The sequence below is a fragment of the Rhamphochromis sp. 'chilingali' genome (genome assembly GCF_963969265.1).
Source record: "Rhamphochromis sp. 'chilingali' genome assembly, chromosome: 15".
In the NCBI taxonomy this organism is placed as follows: domain Eukaryota; kingdom Metazoa; phylum Chordata; class Actinopteri; order Cichliformes; family Cichlidae; genus Rhamphochromis; species Rhamphochromis sp. 'chilingali'.
Window position 1 is genome coordinate 35,862,111 of NC_137942.1, and position 24,133 is coordinate 35,886,243.

The 24,133-nt window shown below is 46.5% G+C and overlaps 1 protein-coding gene across 3 annotated transcripts in view; it reads right to left on the bottom strand.

The window, feature by feature from the left end:
- kcnc3a (potassium voltage-gated channel, Shaw-related subfamily, member 3a) overlaps nt 1-21,401 on the bottom strand; it is a 114,804-nt gene extending 93,403 nt beyond the window's left edge. For all 3 annotated transcript variants that reach the window (XR_013974290.1, XM_080904572.1, XM_080904571.1), the window contains exon 1: nt 20,756-21,401. Coding sequence is in view for 2 of the 3 variants with exons in the window: in XM_080904572.1 (XP_080760698.1) it covers nt 20,756-21,298 (543 nt within the window). In the remaining variant the exon portion in view is untranslated. The remainder of the gene's footprint in view (nt 1-20,755) is intronic.
- Between the last annotated feature and the right edge of the window lie 2,732 nt (nt 21,402-24,133).

Genomic DNA, 24,133 nt, shown 5'->3' on the forward strand with positions numbered 1-24,133 from the left:
TCATCCGCTTTGTCTGGGGCCGGGTCGCGGGGGCAGCAGCCTAAGCAAAGAGGCCCAGACCTCCCTCTCCCCAGCCACCTCCTCCAGCTTGTCCGGGGGAATACCAAGGCGTTCCCAGGCCAGCCGAGAGATATAATCTCTCCAGCGTGTCCTGGGTCTGCCCCGGGGCCTCCTCCCGGTGGGACATGCCTGGAACACCTCACCCAGGAGGCGCCCAGGGGGCATCCTTGTCAGATGCCCGAACCACCTCAGCTGGCTCCTTTCGATGTGGAGCAGCAGCTGATCTACTCTGAGCCCCTCCCGGATGGCCGAACTTCTCACCCTATCTCTAAGGGAGAGGCCAGCCACCCTTCGGAGGAAGCTCATTTCTGCCGCTTGTATCCGCGATCTCGTTCTTTCGGTCACTACCCACAGCTCGTGGCCATAGGTGAGGGTAGGGACGTAGATCGACCGGTAAATTGAGAGCTTCGCTTTTACACTCAGCTCCCTCTTCACCACGACGGACCGGTGCAGCGTCCGCATTACTGCAGCTGCAGCCCCAATCCGTCTGTCGATCTCCGGCTCCCTTCTCCCATCACTCGCGAACAAGACCCCGAGATACTTGAACTCCTCCACTTGTGGCAGGAACTCATCCCCGACCCGGAGTGGGCACTCCACCCTTTTCCGGCTGAGAACCATGGCCTCAGATTTGGAGGTGCTGATCCTCATTCCCGCTGCTTCACACTCGGCTGCGAACCGTTCCAGTGCGAGCTGGAGGCCTTCACCCGATGAAGCCAACAGAACCACATCATCTGCAAAAATCAGAGATGAGATTCTGAGGCCACCAAAGCGAAAGCCCTCCGCCACTTGGCTGCGCCTAGAAATCCTGTCCATAAAAATTATGAACAGAACCGGAGACAAAGGGCAGCCTTGGCGAAGCCCATCACCCACCGGGAACGAGTCCGACTTATTGCCGGCAATGCGAACCAAGCTCTTGCAACGGTTGTATAGGGATCGAATGGCCTGTAGCAATGGGCCAGACACCCCATATTCCCGCAACACCTCCCACAGGACACCCCGAGGGACACGGTCGAATGCCTTCTCCAAGTCCACAAAACACATGTAGACTGGTTGGGCAAACTCCCATGCACCCTCAAGTATCCTGGAGAGGATAAAGAGCTGGTCCAGTGTTCCGCGACCAGGACGAAAACCGCATTGTTCCTCCTGTATCCGAGGTTCGACTAACGGACGAACTCTCCTTTCCAGCACCCTGGCATAGACTTTCCCAGGGAGGCTGAAGAGTGTGATCCCCCTGTAGTTGGAACACACCCTCCGGTCCCCTTTCTTAAAGATGGGGACCACCACCCCGGTCTGCCAGTCCACAGGTACTGCCCCTGATCTCCACGCAACATTGCAGAGGCGTGTCAACCAGGACAGCCCTACAACGTCCAGAGCCTTCAGGAACTCGGGGCGGACCTCATCAACACCAGGGGCTCTGCCACCAAGGAGTTGTTTAACTGCCTCAGTGACCTCGCCCCCGGAAATTGGCGGGTCATTCCCCTCATCCCCAGACTCTACTTCCTCCTCAGAAGACGTGTCAGTGGGATTAAGGAGGTCCTCGAAGTATTCCTTCCACCGCCTGACAATTTTCTCAGTCGACGTCAGCAGCGCTCCGCCAGCACTATACACAGTGCAGGTAGAGCACCGCTTTCCCCTCCTGAGACGTCTGACGGTTTGCCAGAATCTCTTCGAGACAGTCCGAAAGTCTTTTTCCATGGCCTCTCCGAACTCCTCCCACACCCGAGTTTTTGCTTCAGCCACTGCCCGAGCCGCATTCCGCTTGGCCTGTCGATAAGATGGCGCCGGTGAGGTCGGCTGCCGTCACGACTGCTCCGACCACTTTTTCTTTGTCTTTGTTTTTTAAGTTAGTTTTCAGCGTTTCTAAATCGGCAAAATCATCACCATTGGGTACATTAGGTATGACAGTGACACTCTTGTTTCTATTGGTATACAATGTACTCACAATTCGAAGTTTTTAACTCCGGATCCGAGCTGGCCGAGTGAGATCTCGAGGGAGAACAAAGGGAAGCCGCGGCGGCCTAGAGGGAAGCGAGCCGGCGTCAGGAACAGGCTGAGAGCTCGTGCACACCGCACACCTCTGCCTAGCATCCTGCTCGCCAACGTCCAGTCACTGGAGAACAAGCTTGACGACCTCAGGGCCAGGATAAAGTTCCAGAGAGACATTCGGGACTGCAATCTCCTCTGCTTCACCGAGACATGGCTGAACCCAGCGGTGCCGGACCACGCCATCCAGCCGGCCGACTTCTTCTCGGTTCACCGCATGGACAGGACACGGGACTCGGGGAAGTCAAGGGGAGGCGGCGTGTGTTTAATGGTGAACAACAACTGGTGCAACAGTGCGAACGTTGTTCCTCTCACACGCTCCTGCACACCAAATCTGGAACTACTGTCCATCATGTGTCGTCCTTTTTATCTACCTCGGGAATTTACATCGGTCATTGTAAGTGCCGTTTATATTCCACCACAAGCGGACACGGTCACCGCCTTATGCGAGCTGCATGAGGCACTCACACAGCACCAGACACAACACCGGGACGCTGCGCTTATTGTGACGGGGGACTTTAATAGCGCCAACCTCAAACGCGCAGCGCCGAACTTTTATCAACACATCACCTGCCCCACCAGGGGTGAAAGGACACTGGACCACTGCTACACTACGGTCAAGGACGGCTACAAGGCACAATCCCGCCCCCCGTTTGGCAAATCTGATCACGCCGCCATCTTCCTCATGCCAAAATACAAACAAAGGCTGAAACAGGAAGTTCCGGTTCAGAGGAAGGTCGCGCGCTGGACGGATCAATCGGTGGCCGCGTTACAGGACGCACTCGATGACGCAGACTGGGGCATGTTCAGAAACAGCTCCGACGATGACGTCAACGTGTTTACGGAAGCGGTTGTGGGATTCATCGGGAAACTAGCGGATGATACCGTGGAGACAAAGACTATCACAACGTTTCCCAACCAGAAGCCGTGGGTGGATAAAACCATCCGCGACGCTCTGAGATCCCGCACCGCTGCCTACAACACGGGACTCATGACGGGGGACATGGACCCGTACAAAGCCGCGTCATATAACGTGCGGAGGGCGGTGAAAGAGGCGAAGCAGCGCTACGGGAGGAAACTAGAGTCACAACTCCAACAGAGTGACTCTAGGAGCCTGTGGCGGGGACTAAGGACAATAACGGACTATAAAGCACCAACAACCGGTATGATGAACGCGGCCGTGACTCTGGCAGACGAGCTGAACACTTTCTATGCTCGCTTCGAGGCTGCAGCTAAGGTCTCCAACAATGCTAGTGTTAGCGGCGCTAACGGCTGCAGACAGGAAGATACTGCCAGCACCGGAAACGTGCTCGTCATCTCCGAGCATGAAGTAAGGAGAGCCTTCAAGAGAGTGAACACCAGGAAAGCAGCAGGACCAGACGGCATCCCAGGTCGTATCCTAAGAGACTGCGCATACCAGCTAGCTCCTGTGTTCACTGAGATATTCAACATCTCTTTATCTCAGTCGGTGATCCCCACATGCTTCAAAGAGTCCATCATTGTTCCTGTCCCGAAGAAACCCCACCCTGCTTCTCTCAATGACTATCGCCCTGTAGCCCTCACCTCAGTAGTGATGAAGTGCTTTGAACGCCTGGTCAGAGACTTCATCATTTCTTCACTACCAGACACACTGGACCCACTACAGTTCGCTTACCGTCCAAATCGTTCCACAGACGATGCCATCTCTCATCTCCTCCACACATCACTCACTCACTTGGACACTAGAAGGGGGAATTATGTTAAAATGCTCTTCATAGACTACAGCTCTGCATTTAACACCATAATTCCCTCCACACTCACCACCAAGCTGGAACATCTGGGACTCAGCTCATCTATGTGTCAGTGGATCTCCAACTTCCTAACTGGCAGACCACAGGCAGTAAGGATGGGCGGACATGTCTCAGCCTCCACCACTCTCAGCACTGGAGCCCCCCAGGGGTGTGTTCTGAGCCCCCTGCTGTACTCTTTGTACACATATGACTGTGTGGCCACTACCAGCTCCACCACCATCATCAAGTTTGCTGACGACACCGTCGTGGTGGGCCTGATCTCTGATAACAACGAGACGGCCTACCTGAAGGAGATTAGGAATCTGGAGAACTGGTGCCAGAGGAACAACCTCCTTCTAAACGTCAGTAAGACAAAGGAGCTGATAGTGGACTTCAGCACTAAGCAGGAGAGGAACTACCAGACCCCCGTCATCAACGAGTGCCCAGTGGAGAGAGTGGACAGCTTCAAATACCTCGGAGTTCACATCACGCAGGACCTGTCATGGTCCTGTCACATCAACACCGTGGTGAAAAAGGCCCGACAGCGTCTCTACCACCTCAGACGCTTGAGAGACTTCCAACTGCCCTCCAAGGTGCTCAGGAACTTTTACTCGTGCACCATAGAGAGCATCCTGGTGGGAAACATCTTAACCTGGTTCGGGAACAGCACCATGCAGGACAGACGAGCTCTACAGAGGGTTGTGCGGTCAGCTGAGCGCACCATCCGCTCCGAGCTCCCTGACCTGCACTCAATCTACAGCAGGCGGTGCTGGACCAAGGCCAGGAAGATCGTGAAGGACCTCAGCCATCCCAACAACAGACTGTTCTCTCTGTTGAGGTCAGGAAAGCGATTCCGCTCCCTGAAGACCAACACAGAGAGACTGAGGAGGAGCTTCTTCCCGCAGGCGATACGGTCTCTCAATCACACCACCACACAGTACTGACCCACACATATGGTTCTTACACACACACTGGACTTTCTGGACTTTGGTTTTGCACAACACTGGTCACTATATTCTTCATTTCCAGTTAATACTTGTACAGCTGCTGTTATTGTGTATATATTTATTTATATTTAGATTTCTTCATACATTCTTATATAGTTCTATATTGTGTATTTTGTTGTACAGTTATTTTATTTTCAACTTTAATTTATATATTTTATCTTATTCTTCCCAGTTAAATTTACCCTTCATTCTAATTTGTGTTGTACAGTTATTTCATTTTTAACCTTAATTTATATTTTATTCCTTCCTAGTTAAATTTACCCTTTTTAATTTTGCATATTTATTTCCTATCTTATTCATAGCCTTTCCTTTTTTTGTTTTCTTTAGGTCATGAGTAGTTGTCCAAGCATTTCACTACATATCGTACTGTGTATGACTGTGTACGTGACAAATAAAATTTGAATTTGAATTTGAATTTGAATTTACCTGTCGGCTGCCTCCGGAGTCCCACAGGCTAACCAAGCCCGATAGGACTCCTTCAGCCTGGTGGCTCCCTTCACCCCTGGTGTCCACCATTTGGTTCGGGGATTACCACCACGGAAGGCACCCACCAGCTCAATGCAGCAGCTTCGGCAATGGAGACGCTGAACATGGTCCATTCGGACTCAATGTCCCCAGTCTCCCTCGGAATGCTGTCGAAGCTCTGCCGGAGGTGTGCGTTGAAGATCTCGCGGACTGGGGCCTCTGCTAGACGTTCCCAGCACACCCTCACTACGCGTTTAGGTGCACCAGGTCTGTCCAGCGTCCTCCCCCGCCACCTGATCCAACTCACCACCAGGTGGTGATCAGTTGACAGCTCAGCCCCTCTCTTTACCCGAGTGTCCAGAACATATGGTCGCAGGTCTGCTGATACGATTACAAAATCGATCATCGACCTACGGCCTAGAGCGTCCTGGTGCCACGTGCACTTATGGACACTCTTATGTTCGAACAGGGTGTTCGTTATGGCCAAACTGTGATTAGCACAGAAGTTCAATAACAGAGCACCGCTCGGGTTCAGATCAGGGAGGCCGTTCCTCCCAATCACGCCCCTCCAGGTCTCGCTGTCGTTACCCACGTGAGCATTGAAGTCTCCCAGCAGGACAACAGAGTCTCCAGGTGGAGCACCCTCCAGCACCCCCCCCCCCCCCCCCCCCCAGGGACTCTAAGAAGGCTGGGTACTCTGAACTGCCACTCGGCGCATAAGCGCAGATGACAGTCAGGACCCGTTCCCCGACCCTAAGGCGCAGGGAACAAACCCTCTCGTCCACCGGGAAAAACCCCAACGTACCGGCAGCAAGCCGAGGGGATATTAGGATACCCACCCCAGCCCGCCGCCTCTCACCAGGGGCAACTCCAGACTGAGACAGAGTCCAGCCCCTCTCCAGGAGACTGGTTCCAGAGCCCAAGCCATGTGTAGAGGTGAGCCCGACTATATCTAGCCGGTACCTCTCAACCTCACGCACTAACTCAGGCTCCTTCCCCACCAGAGAGGTGACATTCCATGTCCCTATTGCCAGTCTTGGCAGCCGGGGGTCAGTCCGCCAGGGCCTCCGCTCCTGGCCGCCACCCGGCACACAATGCACCCGACCCCTATGGCGCCTCCTGCGGGTGGTGGGCCTGCGGGAGGATGGGCCCATGTCTCCTCTTCGGGCTGTGCCCGGCCGCATAAGGTAGCGATTCAAGGAGGGGGTGCACATATGTTTTGGGCAAAAACATTTTTTAATATTAAAATACGAACATTTGTAACAAACAATTGACAAATTAGCCAGTGCCAATGTAAAACTTTATCTGCCTGTTAAAAAAAGAAGATAATCTTCTCACAAACTGGTGTTTGATTTTGAAACAGGAAAAAGTGGGGAAACAACTGAAAAGACTAACATTTGAATAAAACCTGAAAGCAAGTAAATACTTTCTATGCTGCCTTATGGTAAACTTTGGTAATATTGGTAGAGAGCAACACTGGCTGATGATGAAATCCAGTCAGCTGGCATGGTGACACTGCCAGTATTAACCTGCAGGGCTGGACTGGGACAGAAAATTGGGCATTTTGACTACAGACCGGCCCCCCAGGTATTAAAGCCATAAAGACTTTGAATGAAAACAAATGCTGTTGTGACAGGGCCCATATGGAAAAGAAATAGTAAAAACTTATATGACTTAACTCATGAAAGTGGCCACTTTCTCATTACTTTCATATATTGTTTTAGTAAGTATCCAAAACATACAAGATTCATTATATAATCTTTCAAGGGATCTTATATCTGTTTTTACTCTTGTATGCTTTTCATACAAGTTTCACACAAGACAGATACAAACTTTATAAGGTTTATATATATCTTTTCCATATGTACACTGTCTTGTTGGTATATGTATAATTTCTATACATTTTACGTCAGATAAAAACTTTGTTATACCTGGGAACACCAAGGCGTTCCCAGGCCACCTGGGAGATATAATCCCTCCAACATGTCCATGGTCTGCCCTGGGGCCTCCTCCCATTAAGTACATGCCCAGACAACCTCACCCAGGAGACGCCCAGGAGGGATCCTTGTCAGATGCCAGAACCTCCTCAACTGGCTTCTTTTGATGTGGAGAAGCAAAGGCTTTATTCTGAGCCCCTCCCGGATGGCCGAACTCCTCACCTAATCTCTAAGGGAGAAGCCACCCACCCTTCAGAGGAAGCTCATTTCTGCCACTTGTATCCGCGATGTCATTCTTTTGCTCACTACTCACACCTCGTGATCTTAGGTTGGGGTAGGGATGTAGATCGACCGGTAAATTGAGAGCTTTGCTTTTACACTCAGCTCTCTCTTCACAAAGACAAACCGGTACATTATCCGCATCAATGTACCAATCTGTCTGTCGATCTCCCTTCTCCTATCACTCAAGATAAGATAAACTCTTCCACTTGGGGCAGGAACTTGTCCCTGACCCAGGGTGGGCACTCCATCCTTTTCCGACTGAGAACCATGGCCTCAGATTTGCAGGTGCTGATTCTCATTCCCACCGCTTCACACTCGGCTGTGAAGTGTTCTAGTGTGGGCTGGAGGCCATCACAGAATGAAGCCAATGGAACCACATCATATGCAAAAAGCAGAGATGAGATTCTGAGGCCACCGAAGTGAAAGATTTTTGCCACTTGTCTACACCTAGAAATTATGTCCATAAAAATTACGAACAGAATCGTTGACAAAGGGCAGCCTTGGCAGTGTCCATAACCCACTGGAAATGAGTCCGACATGCTGCTGGCTATGTGGACCAAGCTCTTGCAATGCTTGTTTAGGGATCGAATAGCCTGTAGCAATTGGCCAGACACCCCATACTCCCAAAACACCTCCCAAAGGACACTCCAAGGGACATGGTCAGATACCTTCTCAAAGTCCACAAAGCACATCTAGACTGGTTGGGCAAACTCCCATGCATCCTCAAGTATCCTCGAGAGGATAAAGAGCTGGTCCAGTGTTCCACGACCAGGACAAAAAACACATTGGTCCTCCGAGGTTCAACTAACAGATGGGCTGTCCTTTTCAGCACCCTGGCAGAGACTTTCACAGGGAGACTGAAGAGTGAAACACACCCTCTCGTTCCCCCTTGTTAAAGATGGGAACCACCACTCCGGTCTGCTAATCCAGTACCTCCCCGGATCTCCACGCAACATTGTAGAGGCGTGTCAACCAAGACAGCCCTACAACATCAAGAGCCTTCAGGAACTCAGGGCGAATGTTGAAGCACCTTTGACAGCAATTACAACTTTTTGCACATTCTTCTTTGCAGAACCTCTCAAGCTCAAGGTTGAATGAGGAGCTATGGTGGAAAGCCATTTTCAGATCTCTCCAGAGATGTTCAATATGGTTCAAGTCTGGGCTCTACTGAAGAACATTCACAAAGTGGTTTCAAATAAATTTCTTTCTTATTTTTGGCTGTGTGCTTAGGATTGTTGTCTAGTTGGAAGACAAACTTTACCCCCAGTCTGAAGTCCAGATCACTCCGGAGATGGTTATTGCCAGATCCAGAGTGCTCTGGACAGAGTGCTCCAGCAATGTACAGAGATATCCAGGATACTCTGTACATTGCTGCATTCATCTGACTAGTCTCCTAGTTCCTACTGCTTAAACACATCACCACATCATTATTCTGCTACCACCATGCTTCACTTAAGTTATGGTATTGGCCGGGTGATGGGGAGTGCCTGTTTCCACCAGCCATGATGCTTGGGATTCAGGCCAAAGAGTTCAATCTTTGAGTTCATTTGGTGACCAGAGAATTTTGTCCCTAATCTGAGAGTTCTTCAGGCATCTTTTGCAAACATCAGCTTATTGAGGAGTGGTGTCCATCTTGCTACTTTAGGTTCTCCTCGAAAAGGTTCTCCTGCCTTCATAGGCGACCGTGAGTCATGGGGTTGAGAAGCGCATCTGTAACCGGAAGGTCGCCGGTTCGATCCCCGGTCTCTCTGTCCTGGTCGTTGTGTCCTTGGGCAAGACACTTTACCCTACCGCCTACTGGTGTTGGCCAGAGGGGCCGATGGCGCGATATGGCAGCCTCGCTTCTGTCAGTCTGCCCCAGGGCAGCTGTGGCTACAGCTGTAGCTGCCTCCACCAGTGTGTGAATGCAAGAGTGAATGAATAGTGGAATTGTAAAGCGCTTTGGGTGCCTTGAAAAGCGCTATATAAATCCAATCCATCATTATTATAGAACAACACTGGAGCTCTGTCAGAGTGACTGTCAGGTTCTTGGTCACAAGCGGTTGCTCATATTGGCCTGGCAGCCAGCTTTAGGTCCTGGTGGTTTCAAACTTCTTCCACTTACAGATGATGGAGGACATTGTGCTCATTGGGACTTTCAAAACTGTAGAAATTATTCTGTACCCTTCCTCAGAGCTGTGCTTTGATACAATCCTGTCTTGGAGGTCTACAGACAATTCCTTGAACTTTATGTCTTGGTTTGTGCTCTGACATAGAGAGTAAGCTATAGAACCTTATATATTGGACAGGTATGTCCAATCAACTGCATTTATCACAGGTAAACTCAAAACATGATATAGAAACATCGAACAGATCAGTGGAAACCTTTTGAGTGTTATGGCAAAGGCTGTGAATACATTTGTAAATGCTATATTTTTTATTTTTCTAGTTTTAATAAATTTGCAATAATTTTGTTACGTCCCCAAGAATAAGGGCAAGGGGTTGAGGGGAGTAACATTCACTAGTTCCTCAAAGAAAACACCAAGCTTAGTTAACACGAGCAGAATACACCACAAAAGCTAACAACCCAAGACTGGTCCAGTCACTGATTGAGCAGCTGTTCACTAGCTCATCTACTGCTGGGTGGCTGATTGTCGGATTGAGTCAGCTGACCACTGGCTCCTCTGAAGAGATGGGTGACAGTGTACAGTATCACAGAAAGGGGCAGTAGCAGGTGACAGCGTCAAGCTGGGAAGAGGTCAAGCTAATGGTGCTGATGTTGGCAAGTCCATTATTCTACAGAGCATTGAACACATGACAAATATAATTGTCTATGAGCTGTGTCTGTACCTTACTATGTACATGTATGCAGATTATAGGGTGCTGTTATTGGTAATAGGACTGTAAGAACATAGCTTGTGTACACACAAGAGCAACATTTGTTTTGAATTACATATAAAGCAGCAAACAGTAAACAAGACAGAATTAGATGTTCAAAAACTACAGAAATATAATCATACATGTCTTTGTCCTCCAACAGAAAAATTATATTGATGGTTTGATAATGCTTCAACAATATAAAGCCCTGCCGGAAAACTGTATTCCCCACTATGTGTTTGCATATACTTACTCACACAGTTTGCACAAAAAGCCTTTTTTGTTGTCTTCAGACAGAGATGGAGAATACAGTCTGAGAACCTTTGGGTTTTTCTGAAGTTCCATCTTCTCTCAAGAATGTAAACACAACCATTTAAACAGTGAGGAAAGGATGACTGTCATGGTGATGGTTGAGTTGAGGAAAGACACAATGAAGAAGATATGGTTTAAGATATTTATCTCTCCCATGTACATTTAAACATTTCAAGTCACAGAGTACTCGTATGTCACGTATGCTCACGTGTCACAGTGACGAGCGTACCTTAGGAATTCTATATCATTACTGAAAATCACAACCATATGTTAAGCTTACAAGTGTACCTCAAAGCTGGCAGTTGTGCTTGTCTCGTGTGTGTGCTGTGTTCTGTGTGCATGTGTGAGGCTGTGTGTGTATACAGGTAGATTTGTGTGTGTTAGTTTGTCTGTCTCGGACTGAAGGTGAAAGGAACTCATCCACAGTAGATGTTAGATACTGCAGTTCACACACACACACACACACCATGCACAACACGTCACAACAGATCATTCTGCAGGAATCTGCTGCATGTATGGATGTACTGTATTAAATGAGCCTATGGGCTCACCGTTCCCATGCTCAGTTAGCTATTTTTACATGTGTGTGTCTGTGTGTTTGTTCGTTGGCTGTTTTATTAACTCCCTACGAGGCAAGATCACAGCGGAGATCCCTCTGTGGTTAAATGTTTTGTTTCTTGACGTGACATGAAATATAGTTTGGTCCCCCTCCCTCTCTCTCTCTCTCTCCCTCACAGATAGGTGGCACAGACAAAAAAAAAGTCTCTTTCACAGCATTATCCTGAAAAGCACCGAGGGGGGAGAGGGACCCTGCAGGATATATTGCCTTTACCACAGCAAACCTCCAGGGAGACATGTAGAAAGAGAGACATGGGTGGTAAAGGTTTATAAAAAGATGAAAGACACTGCAATGACAGAAAAGGGAAAAATGAGAACTGGAAAAATGCTGAAGCATGTGCTTGTGATTAAATATCATCACCTGGTTGTCACTGTTTTTCTGCAGATGTACTGAGACCCTGTAGGCATTAACTGTTGTACTCCACATGGAGCTCACCTGTGAATAAAACTGGCTCAGTTATTGTTACTAGGAGAATTGACTGGGCCAGTTTCCATCCACTGACCACCCATCTCACAGATCATGTTCATTTGAAGAAGTCAACATTTTTAACACTGAGAATGATGTAAACTAATGATGATCAGTATTCTTTTTTCTTCTTATATGTAAGCCAATTTAAATGGTAGAACTTCTACTTTATCCTTCTTCGTTCATCAAAGCATTACACCTTTTCAGTACTTTTTCACTTCAGGTGATATTTTTACTGTTCTACGTTGGCATTTCAAGTATTTGGTTTTAGTAAACTTTTCTGTTTATTTATGCTTATTTATAAACTAACTTAGAAAAGTGTCATGTCATATGTCAAACATTCATGAAAGTATTTTGGCTACCATACTTTTTTTACCAAATGATTTCAAATGGGACTTCCAGTATGGCGGCGAGCTGAGCGGACATGCGTTAACCTGCTCTGCTACCCTGTTGGCAAAATCCTGCTAATATATTGTACTTGAGTAGGTGAATCACCGCTATTTCAACAAATAAACTTAGGGTTATGCCGGTGTCACAGAAGAAAGTCAGTCAAGGGCGGAACAAAACTCTCCAAGCTTAATTGTCAGACTTTACGAAGTCGAGGCCTAGCAAGGATTCATCAGCTAGCAGTGAGGCCATGGACTCCGGCGAGGCTAACGCTAGCGGGACTCCAAAGGTTAATGCGCCGGACAGAAGCAAGGATATGGCGGCAGGAGAGTCCTGCCCCACATTGGCCATCATCCTGACCGCTATCAACAACATGAAAACAGAGTTTTCCTCCAGGTTTGACGGCATAGGTCCGCTATTGAGAGTGCGAGGAAAGACATTACTGACTGTGTAGAGCGCGTCACAGAAGCAGAAACTAGGATTTTGACAATTGAGGATAACGTTGCCTCCCTCCAGACAAAAGTACTAGTCCTAGAAAATAAAAATAAAGATTTGGAGGACAAACTGCTGGACCTGGAGACAAGATCAAGGCGCTCCAATTTGAGGATGGTCAACCTACCGGAGGGAGCGGAGGGCGAGGACGCCTGTGCCTTTCTGGAGAGTTGGCTGCCGGATGCACTGGAGTTGATGCTGGGGCGTACATTACTAACGCTGGAGCTGGGCCGAGAACCCACAACAATCCTGCACCCCGTACGCTGATAATGAAATTTCTCAGCTTCAAAGATAAAGAATTGTTGATGAGAGCAGCTAAGACTAAAACAGAAGTACGATACAAGAACAAGACGGTGAGGTTTTACCAGGACGTGGCGGCAGGTGTCCACAAGAAACAGAAGGAGTTCGACGAGGCGAGGCGCCAACTCCGCACAATGGGGCTCCGCTATGGCATCATTCCCCCGGCCCGGCTGATAGTGACATATAAGGAACGGTCCCTCATCTTTAACAACCATGTTGAGGCGGAGGGCTTCATCAAACGGATCAAGTCAAAAGAGGGATCGGACTGATGGTTAGGATACGGTCTAAGTTTACAAAGCAGAAGGTAACATCTGACCTGAGAAGAAGAGGAGCAGGATCGAGCCGAGCCGGCTCGGGCAGATCAAACTATAACGTTAAATGTATGCTTGTGTCTAATAGCGCATATTACAATGCATTTTCTATCAGGGGCTCAGTGCAGGATTAACCCTCTTAAGATACCCATATCTGTCTTCTAATTTAAAATAAATAAATAAATCAAATAAAAAAAGATTAATAGGCCGAACGTATTTCTGCAACAAATGTAAATTGGTCAACTTCAAGTAAGTGGGGCTCAATCAAACCAGCAGACCACTTCTGATTAGTTTTGCTTAGAAATCTGATTTGAAATGTGAAATTGGATTTCACTTATGGCAAAGAGGGGTGTTTATGAATAGATAAGAATGTAATATCTAACCTTGGTGGCACAGGAGGGTATGGTTAATGTTATAGTTAACAGTTGGATAGTTCGGTTCTACTAGTTCAGCTATACGGTGTCATCCTTGGGTGGGACTGTTAATTGCTACCTGAAAGCTTTAAACATCTGGGGAAGGCCTGGATATGAGTGACGGTGAGGGTATTCGGGCAGTTTCTGATGTTACTAATAGTATTTATGTTAGCTTTCCGTCTTTTTCTTTTTGTTATTTTTTTGACATATATTTTCACTTGTTTGGGGAATATAACTGCACAATCTACAAGAAATGTCTAGTGAGATAAAAATCTAAATCACATCATGGAACTGCAGAGGGTTACGAAATCTGAAGAAAGTTAAACAAGTCATGAACAAAATAAAATTTTTGCAGTCTAACATTGTGTTTCTTCAGGAAACACATCTGATGCATAACGAGGACTTGAAAATTAAGAGGAGGTGGAGAGGCAAGGTCTTGTCTGCATCGTTTAACTCTCAAGCGAGAGGGGTCACCATTTTGGTGCATGAATCCATACCACTCCAGGTAAAGTCACCAAAGACAAATTTGGACGTTACCTTGTCATTCAAGGGAACTTACTAAATGAATAAATTATCTTGGCGAACATCTATGCACCTAATACAGACGACCCTATCTTTTTTCAAAACTTATTCCTCATGTTGTCCTCTTTTCCTGGTAAATGTGTGGTGGCAGGTGATTTTAACTGTGTACTAGATCCGGTGAAAGATAGGAGCTCGGGAACCGAAGAGTCTCACACCCGTAGTAGAGTAACTATACGGCACTTTATGAAGAAATTAAACTTAATAGATATCTGGAGGGAAGAAAAGAATTCAAGAATTGACTTCTTTTTGATATCTGCAGAGTTGAGACATAAAATCAAGGAATGCTCCTTTGAGGCGATCCTAATCTCAGATCATGCTCCCAACTCATTGGTATATCAGGACGCAAAGCTTGTGAAAGATGCTAGAATTAGGCGTTGCAAACAAAAATGGTCGGCGGACCCTGGTTTGGTCTCGCTTCTGGATGAACAAATTAGCCTCTATTTTGAAATGAATAAAACAGAAACTTCTGCAACCATAAGATGGAAGGTTTTAAGGCTTTTATTGAGGGCCAAATAATTAGCATCACTAGCTCTAAAGCAAGATTGACTTTCCAAAAGGCAAAAGAGTTAGAGACAAAAATAAAGGAATTAGAAAATGAATACTATCAAACAAGGTCCCCTGAAATACACCAAAATGTACAGGGAGTGCAGAGTTTTTAGGCAAATGAGTATTTTGTCCACATCATCCTCTTCATGCATGTTGTCTTACTCCAAGCTGTATAGGCTCGAAAGCCTACTACCAATTAAGCATATTAGGTGATGTGCATCTCTGTAATGAGAAGGGGTGTGGTCTAATGACATCAACACCCTATATCAGGTGTGCATAATTATTAGGCAACGTCCTTTCCTTTGGCAAAATGGGTCAAAAGAAGGACTTGACAGGCTCAGAAAAGTCAAAAATAGTGAGATATCTTGCAGAGGGATGCAGCAGTCTCAAAACTGCAAAGCTTCTGAAGCGTGATCATCGAACAATCAAGCGTTTCATTCAAAATAGTCAACAGGGTCGCAAGAAGCGTGTGGAAAAACCAAGGCGCAAAATAACTGCCCATGAACTGAGAAAAGTCAAGCGTGCAGCTGCCAAGATGCCACTTGCCACCAGTTTGGCCATATTTCAGAGCTGCAACATCACTGGAGTGCCCAAAAGCACAAGGTGTGCAATACTCAGAGACATGGCCAAGGTAAGAAAGGCTGAAAGACGACCACCACTGAACAAGACACACAAGCTGAAACGTCAAGACTGGGCCAAGAAATATCTCAAGACTGGTTTTTCTAAGGTTTTATGGACTGATGAATGAGAGTGAGTCTTGATGGGCCAGATGGATGGGCCCGTGGCTGGATTGGTAAAGGGCAGAGAGCTCCAGTCCGACTCAGACGCCAGCAAGGTGGAGGTGGAGTACTGGTTTGGGCTGGTATCATCAAAGATGAGCTTGTGGGGCCTTTTCGGGTTGAGGATGGAGTCAAGCTCAACTCCCAGTCCTACTGCCAGTTTCTGGAAGACACCTTCTTCAAGCAGTGGTACAGGAAGAAGTCTGCATCCTTCAAGAAAAACATGATTTTCATGCAGGACAATGCTCCATCACACGCGTCCAAGTACTCCACAGCGTGGCTGCAAGAAAGGGTATAAAAGAAGAAAAACTAATGACATGGCCTCCTTGTTCACCTGATCTGAACCCCATTGAGAACCTGTGGTCCATCATCAAATGTGAGATTTACAAGGAGGGAAAACAGTACACCTCTCTGAACAGTGTCTGGGAGGCTGTGGTTGCTGCTGCACGCAATGTTGATGGTGAACAGATCAAAACACTGACAGAATCCATGGATGGCAGGCTTTTGAGGGTCCTTGCAAAGAAAGGTGGCTATATTGGTCGCCGATTTGTTTTTGTTTTGTTTTTGAATGTCTGAAATGTATATTTGTGAATGTGGAGATGTTATATTGGTTTCACTGGTAAAAATAAATAATTGAAATGGGCATATATTTGTTTTTTGTTAAGTTGCCTAATAATTATGCACAGTAATAGTCACCTGCACACACAGATATCCCCCTAAAATAGCTAAAACTAAAAACAAACTAAAAACTACTTCCAAAAACATTCAGCTTTTTTTCTAAAGAATTTTTATTCATCTTCAGTCATGAAAAGATGAAAAAAAATACTGATTGAGGTCATCAGAATTCATGCATGACAGGGTTAAATGACACGTCATACATCTGTAGTAACATTAAATGACCAGTGGGTGGCAGAGTATGGAGGGACACATCAGAGTGTCAAGTTTGTTCACTTTTAAATAGGAGGTTAATAAAATCTATTACTAATTACTTTTTATTGAAGATCTTCAGTGTTAACTGTAAATGGAACGACATCATAAAGAGACTATTTTTTCCTTTCCGCTGACATAACAATAACATGGAAGAACAAAACGAGCAGCTGTGGCTCAGGAGATTGTCGGAAGGTTGGTGGTTTGATCCCCGGCTCCTGCGGTCTGGATCTATCCATGAAGCAGAATACTGAACCACTGAAGCATTTATCCGAGTGTGAATGTTAGACAAAAGCACTTAGGGACAGAAAAAAGTGCTTGTGTGATGTGTGTGAATAAGCTGAATGAGCCTCATAATAGAAAGTGCTTTGGGGCTTAAATACAGTAGGAAAGAGCTATAAGTACTAGGACCAAAATGACACACTGCTACAATGAACTCTGTGTGTAGCAGCCTAGCAAGTGTGTGAAAGTGAAGCTTGTGTGTGCATTTGCTTGTCTTGTTGAGAGATTGGGGGAAGAAAAAAGTAAAGAATGAAAGAAATAGGGGGGGGGGGGGGGGGGGATTGCAGTGGCTCCATTCTCTTTTGCTTCTTTTTATTCTGCTGCTGAATTCACCCTCAACCAAAAACACCTCACATTCTGTAATTCCCTCCCCCTGTTTGTGCCTCTCTCTCTCTCTCCTACTCTGCAGCAGACTACAGCACAGTCAGCTACTATGGGGACTGCAGTCTTACGCTATAGCACAAGCAGAGAGCTGGGGGTGGGGGGTTGAACGAGGTGGGGGAGTGAGAGCATATTGGGTGGAGGGTTGGTGAGAAGGGACTGAATAGCAATAATAAGCAATATAGCACTCATCTCTGATTATGTAGCACAGTAATAAACCACAGTGAGCTGTCGGTGCGATGACACGAGAGAACGAGATCGGAGATGGACCATGTAGATTGTGAAGCAGAAGACAGACAGAAATGGGCAAACCTGGCACCTTTGCAAATATAATACACATACTTAAGGACAGACGCCACAGGACAACAACTCATGCCGTCCTGCTTTTCTTTGTCAAATATCTTTGTGAAAAAACATTTAAACCTTCATCCTGAAACAAGCTAATCGGCTAACAGAAGCTGGACTTTAGCTTACCTGAGTGTTGCTGCTGCGCTGACCATCTACCTTTCAACCCAACCTTTTTGTCCCAGTGCTGGCACCAAAACTATTGACTGCAACACTTTCAAAGTCACTTCCACTGTCACACTGATGCTGTCCTAACCCCCTCAACCATGACATCAGCTTGTCTTTTTTTGTACTATCACCCCTCATTATTCAGTCACTCGTTTGCTGCCATTTACATTGCAGACCTGCTTCCACAGGTCCTCATTCCTGTGATATCTACATATGGACGCAACACTATGGTTAAGAAAAGATCTTGGTTCGTGTGAGGTTTTTGTCTGCACAAACTGGGGTCCCCTGTATAGACACGAGGACCATCTACAGCCAGACTGCCTGCTTTTCTGCATAAAGGGCATTCTGTGTCCTGCACTTACACTGAAAGTTGCAGCATCATTCTATTTGACTGTATTTTGTGAGGACACTGGGTTGGAACAAGCCTCTCTGAACTGCAACACTTGCATAAACTGAGTGAGATCCTCTTTGACCGATACAGCAGACATGCTGATAGAAATGTTCACCTATATCACTGTTGACGTCTGATTGCTGTTTCACATGTGGATGAGGTGCTGGGCCACAGCTTGGTTACAGTTTGATTAAATTAATCCAGCAGCCTTGTCTTCAGCTTGAGAAAATAACGTCTGAAAATTATTTATTTACTGTAGTAATCTAACAAGTTTACTTGAGTTTTTCACAAAAACAACACCTGTGGTTTTTACAAATTAAATCTCACCCACTTTGGTTTGTGCACTGGTGCATTGCAGCATTTGTCAGAAGCTGATTTGCCTTAATTCTACTAAAAGTTCAGAGTATCAATCATCACAACGCAGCTCTCCTCGAAATGACTGTTGTTGCATTGACACTATAAAAACCAAGAGAATTCCATCAGATAGCTTTGCTGACATCTTATAGTTTTCTCTAATCAGCAGAACTTTCAGTAAACTTAAAGTGGGTAAAAAAGCAGCATATTTAAAATACCATACTCTAGATAGTAAAGCCCACTTTATGGTAAATAGCCTGGTTCTTATTCAGCATCCTTCTAGTCACCACTCTGTACAAAATGCATCATTTACCCAAACACTGTCTACATGTAAGTGCTTTCTGCCTCTGATAAATACACCACAGAGCAGACTGGGCTTCAGTATCTTGCCCAAGAATACTTTGGCATGCCGACTGGAGCAGCCAGGGATCACACGCTTAACCTTCCAATTAGCATGTGACCTAATCTAGTCCTGAGCTAGTACAGTTTCTCCTCTGTGTTGAAAAGCAGACTGCAGACCAGCTGCACATAAACATCTTCAAACTGCTTTGGTGCCAGCGAAAAGGTTTAACATAGTCTCACCTTCCACAAAATATTCTCATGCAACCAAGAAGCTCGTTACATATCAAAGCCAGTTCTTGTCACCATGATGTTGTGATGCTGTACTGTCAAACAAATCACTTTTTTCAATCACTGGATCTAAGAACTGCACCAGATTCAACAGGAGGCAGTTTAGATGGAATTTAATTCAAGAATAGTGAAAACTGAAAATGAAGGTGAGCTCCTGTTCTCTCGTGGAGCCCCGTGGACTCTGTGTCCACACAAACACCAGCTGCAAGTTCAGGTTAGAAGGCCATTTGTTGTTAGTGGTCTCTTTGCGCTCCTCTTTCCTCTCTTCTCCTTCCACTTACTCCCAGCCGCAACTTGGAACAGGAACTGCCCAAAAAGACTCATTGGCTGTCCTCTGCCACCCCCCGAGGCCATCGCCACATCCTGCTGCTTCAGGGCCCAGGGCCATCCCAGGTGACTCCCCCTACCACCTGTTTGACCAGCAGGTCAGCAGCTCAGGCCAATCGGGTCCCACACCACCAAGCTCACTAACAGCCTCTTCCCCTGGACCATTCAGACTGTTAACAAGCACTATCCCCCCACAGCCCACCCCTGCCCACCCACCTCACCTGAGCCATGGTCTCAGAAACCTTCATCACTCAGGCTACTCACACATGGACTCTATTTAGACCAAGTCCTTTCTCCGGACTTCTTCAAGCACTTTACAGCTATGTTGTTCTAAATGTGTGCCTTTCTCGTCTTTTTGTGTATGTCCCTCTTCATTGTAAATACTTCTCATGTTTGTTATTTATTCCTGCTGTCTGCTGTGTACATTTTATTCTGGCACCGCTGGTTTTGTTGTACATGTACAATGACCAAAAAGGGCTATTCTATTCTATTCTATTCTATTCTATTTTTGCATTCTGATATTTATCTTTCTATTAAAAGACAGCTCGGTTCTTGCTTGATTGTAAGGTCATACTTTCCTATTTTCTAGGGCCTTTGACTTCTGATTGTGATAAAACTCCTACATATACACAGCATGCTGAGATTACTGTTGTAGGTCATTGGTGTTATATAGTATAAATAAGCTACAAAGCTGATCTTCTGACTCATTATAGTCAGGACAGAACAGTTGAATCATTTTGAAGTGAGTTCCTGGGAGGCAACAACATTTAGAAACAGACAAAGCAGTTGTGAACAACATTGGAGCAAGAGCAGTACCTAACTAAAGTCTATGTAAACTACATGTACACATGTACTGAGACAAACCTCTAGGATGAAGTGTGAGGATGCACAGCTGACGTTCCTTTATTACATTTTGATCACTTTACTCATAGAGGTGACCTCTAGACTGTTGAATAATTTTCACAAAGTATGGATTGACAAGAAATAGATATGGAAAAAACATGTCTGGTGTACGATAGACATTCAGGATGGATGCACACTTGTGAAACATTTGTGAGATGGATGGGCTGATGCGCACTGAAAAAAATGCCATCAGCAGGAGCCACAATCCTCCTGCAAAATGATTCATGAGAAAGATCAAACGTACACCACTGTGGCTTTTTTTTAACCCGCAGAGAACTGAACGTCCTTTCATCCTCCAACAGTATCCGGAGAACATTTACGCGCAACAATGCGCAGTGGCCAAAACAGTGCCAAACGCATGAGTTGCAGAGCGCGCACGAGAAAAAAGGGAACACAGATTGAACGTTACACTTGCCACTCACCCGGGCATATTTGGAGGAGTAGGGATCCTCAAACAGTGCCCACATCCAGGGCTGCCACACCTCCCACCGTGTCGCCCTGCGGCCGTCCTCCTGCATGCACAGACGTTTCAGGTCGCCATCCGCTCCGCCGGTGAGTGCAGGGTCGTCCTCGGGTGGATCCGGTTCGGGGGTCTCAAAGCTGTCCAGGGCTTCTTCTGCATCACGGTGCTGTCGGTAATTCATCCAGCAGCACGCCTCCACGTCCGTCTCATCGATGCCCCAGAAGGCAAGCTCTTCCTCGAAGAGCGGCCCGCAGACATCGTTGGGGCAGTGGAGCTTGCCGGTACGGTAGTAGTTGAGGATGAAGGCGAAGGTGGCCGGGTGGCGGTCAAAGAAGAACTCGTCGGACTTGGGATCGTAGTCGAAGTTGCTGTAGGCGTCGGGCTCTGTCAGCCAAGACAAGCGCGTCCCCGGCAACGTCTTTAGGGTGCTCCGGTAGGTCTCGTGTCGAATTCCACCGCAGTTGATGACGATCTTCTCGCTATCTGACGCCGAGCAAGTCATGGTGCTGGAGCATCCTTCGGTCGGTACGTCCGACTGCTGCTGCTGCGGCTACTGCCTTTCCCCATCCACCGTCGGTCCCCGATCTGTATGCTTGTGTTATACTGTACCGCCAACAAGGAGACACAAGTGAGAGAAGGAAAGGAAGGAGGAGTCAGCCTCTCTGCCTCTCTAAGAGAGAGAGGGGGGATCTGCAGGCGCGTGTATATGTACGAAAGAGAGAATGTGTGGGATGCGGATTTTATGAATCAATAGGTTTCCCCGCTGATTGACTGCCTGCCCGCGCGATTGATTTACTGAGTTCGTGTGATTCAAATCCTTTGACGATGTTGAATTCGCGACCTCCACATGAATACCTGAACATGAATACATTTGCTCTTATTCTCATCCCGTGGGTCTCTGCAGCCCGTACTTGTGCAGAGAAATCAGATGTGTTGAACTAAGCAGTAGAGAGCGAGAGCATGCACGTGATCATTTGCTTCTTTTTTTTTCCTTCTGGAAATGCTGAAATACTGATGCGCATCTAGACATTAGCATCTCTATGCCTGCTGAAACAAACCTTATTCAGGAATTTCATTTATTTAGTAGGTTTCGCTTTCCTGGTGTCCAACTTTCTACCACATCCTTAAAACTGGCTGCAGGAGAATGCACTCAGTAAAATTAGTGGCACTGAATTATTGTTGCATGGCTCTTGTTTTCTCTCTAATTTACAGTTCTGACTTTGAGAGGAGGGGGTAAACCTCACTCTGGCTGACGGATCACAAACCATATATTTTTTTAAAAAAAACTTGTGTGTTTCTCTTGTTTTGGGGTTTTCCTTATTTGGAATTCTCAGCCAGGAAAATCTGAGCATCAGCCTCTTCCATACCTGAAATTCTGTTGCATTTCTATGCAGTAGGTTATATGTTTTCTGCATCCATTTACAGTAAAAGTATGTATTCATGTACAGTAAATGAAAACATGTGTTGGAATATAACCCAGTTAGGATCGATGCCATTCTTTCCCACTTTGAAATAATTATTCTCAGTGGATTTAATTCAGTATTGTCCCTGCCAAGTCACACATGAAGAGTGGAACAAGATGATATGAATTCAGGCTGCTTTTGTCTCCTTTGTTTGTGAAGTAACCTAATTAAATTTGTACCAGTCACTTGTTCATGTCAGTTTAATCACCCACGTGGGTTTCAGCAAAGGTTTGTAATGTTTAGAACTTTGCACATTCTGAATATTCACATGTTAGCAGTTTCTTTCTTTGGTGTGATGCATGAATATCCATAGACTGCATATAAAACGGAGCCTTCTGTTCCTCGTTTCAGGTTTCAGTATTGGGGTAGATCACCAATCCATCACAGAGCTTACACACAGACAATCATTCACTCTCACATTTACAGCTATGGGCAATTTGGAATCGCTGGTTGCCCTAACCCCACTGCACGTCTTTGGACTGTGGGAGGAAGCCGGATTACCTGGAGAGAACATGCAAGCGCCACACAGAAAGGCCCAAGCAGGGTGAGGCAACAGTGCTAACCACTGCACCACCATGCTCACCATTCCAATGGACATAACTTCCAACTGTGAAAAGTAAAGCCAATGCTAACGTGCCCTAACACTGAGTTCTTTCTGCCAGCAGGAGGTGACTATTCTGGTGTCAAAGACGTGTGGTTGAGTAGAAATCCGTTTGTTCCCTTGATCTATAATAATAATGGAGTGGATTTATATAGCGCTTTTCAAGGCACCCAAAGCGCTTTACAATAGCACTATTCAGTCACTCTCACATTCACACACTGGTGGAGGCAGCTACGGTTGTAGCCACAGCTGCCCTGGGGCAGACTGACAGAAGCCAGGCTGCCATATCGCGCCATCGGCCCCTCTGGCCAACACCAGTAGGCAAGTAAGGTAAAGTGTCTTGCCCAAGGACACAACGACCAGGACAGAGAGCCCAGGGATCGAACCGGCGACCTTCCGGTTACAGATACGCTTCCCAACCCCCTGAGCCACGGTCGACCTTAGTAAACACTTTGCTGAGGATTTTGTGGGGGTAAAATGGGTATTCCTCTTCACATAAAAACTTTACTAATAACTTGTAACTGACCATATCCAGTTAAGTCATAATTCACATTTTGGGAATAAAATTAAATATTTCTGAAGGAAGGCAACAGTTGTTTATTTCAGTATATATTTTGGCCTTTTTTCATGTCGTCTGGCTTTGAGAAATGCACGTTTTCTACACGGGCAGTGGTGCAGCGATTAGCACTGTTGCCTCACAGCAAGCAGGTCCAGAGTTTTATTCCACCACCCGGCTGGGTCCTTTCTGTGTGGTGTTTGCATGTTCTCCTCGTGTTTGCGTGGGTTTCCTCGGTTCTCTGGCTTCCTCCCACAGTCCACAGAAATGCAGTTAGTGGAATTAGGTTAACTGGTCATTCTAAATTGCCCATAGGGGTAATTCTGAGTGTGAATGGTTGTTTGTCTCTATGTGTTAGCCCTGTGACAGACTGGCGACCTGTTGGGAAAGGCTCCAGCGACCCTGAAATGGTGTTTTCTACATACTGCGATGGGCGTGTCCCTCTTAAAATCTAAGCCTGTGCATGTCTGAATATATTGATGGCAGATTTGGAAAATCTTTACAGTAATTCTATAACTATTTATCTTTTATGGCGTGGTCTGCTGGGGCGGCAGCATCTCTGCTGGGGACAGGAAGAGACTGAACAGGGTGATCCGAAGGGCCAGCTCTGTTCTAGGATGCCCTCTGGACCCAGTGGAGGTGGTGAGTGACAGGAGAACAGCGGCTAAGCTGTCATCCCTGATGGACAACATCTCCCACCCCATGCAGCAGACTGTG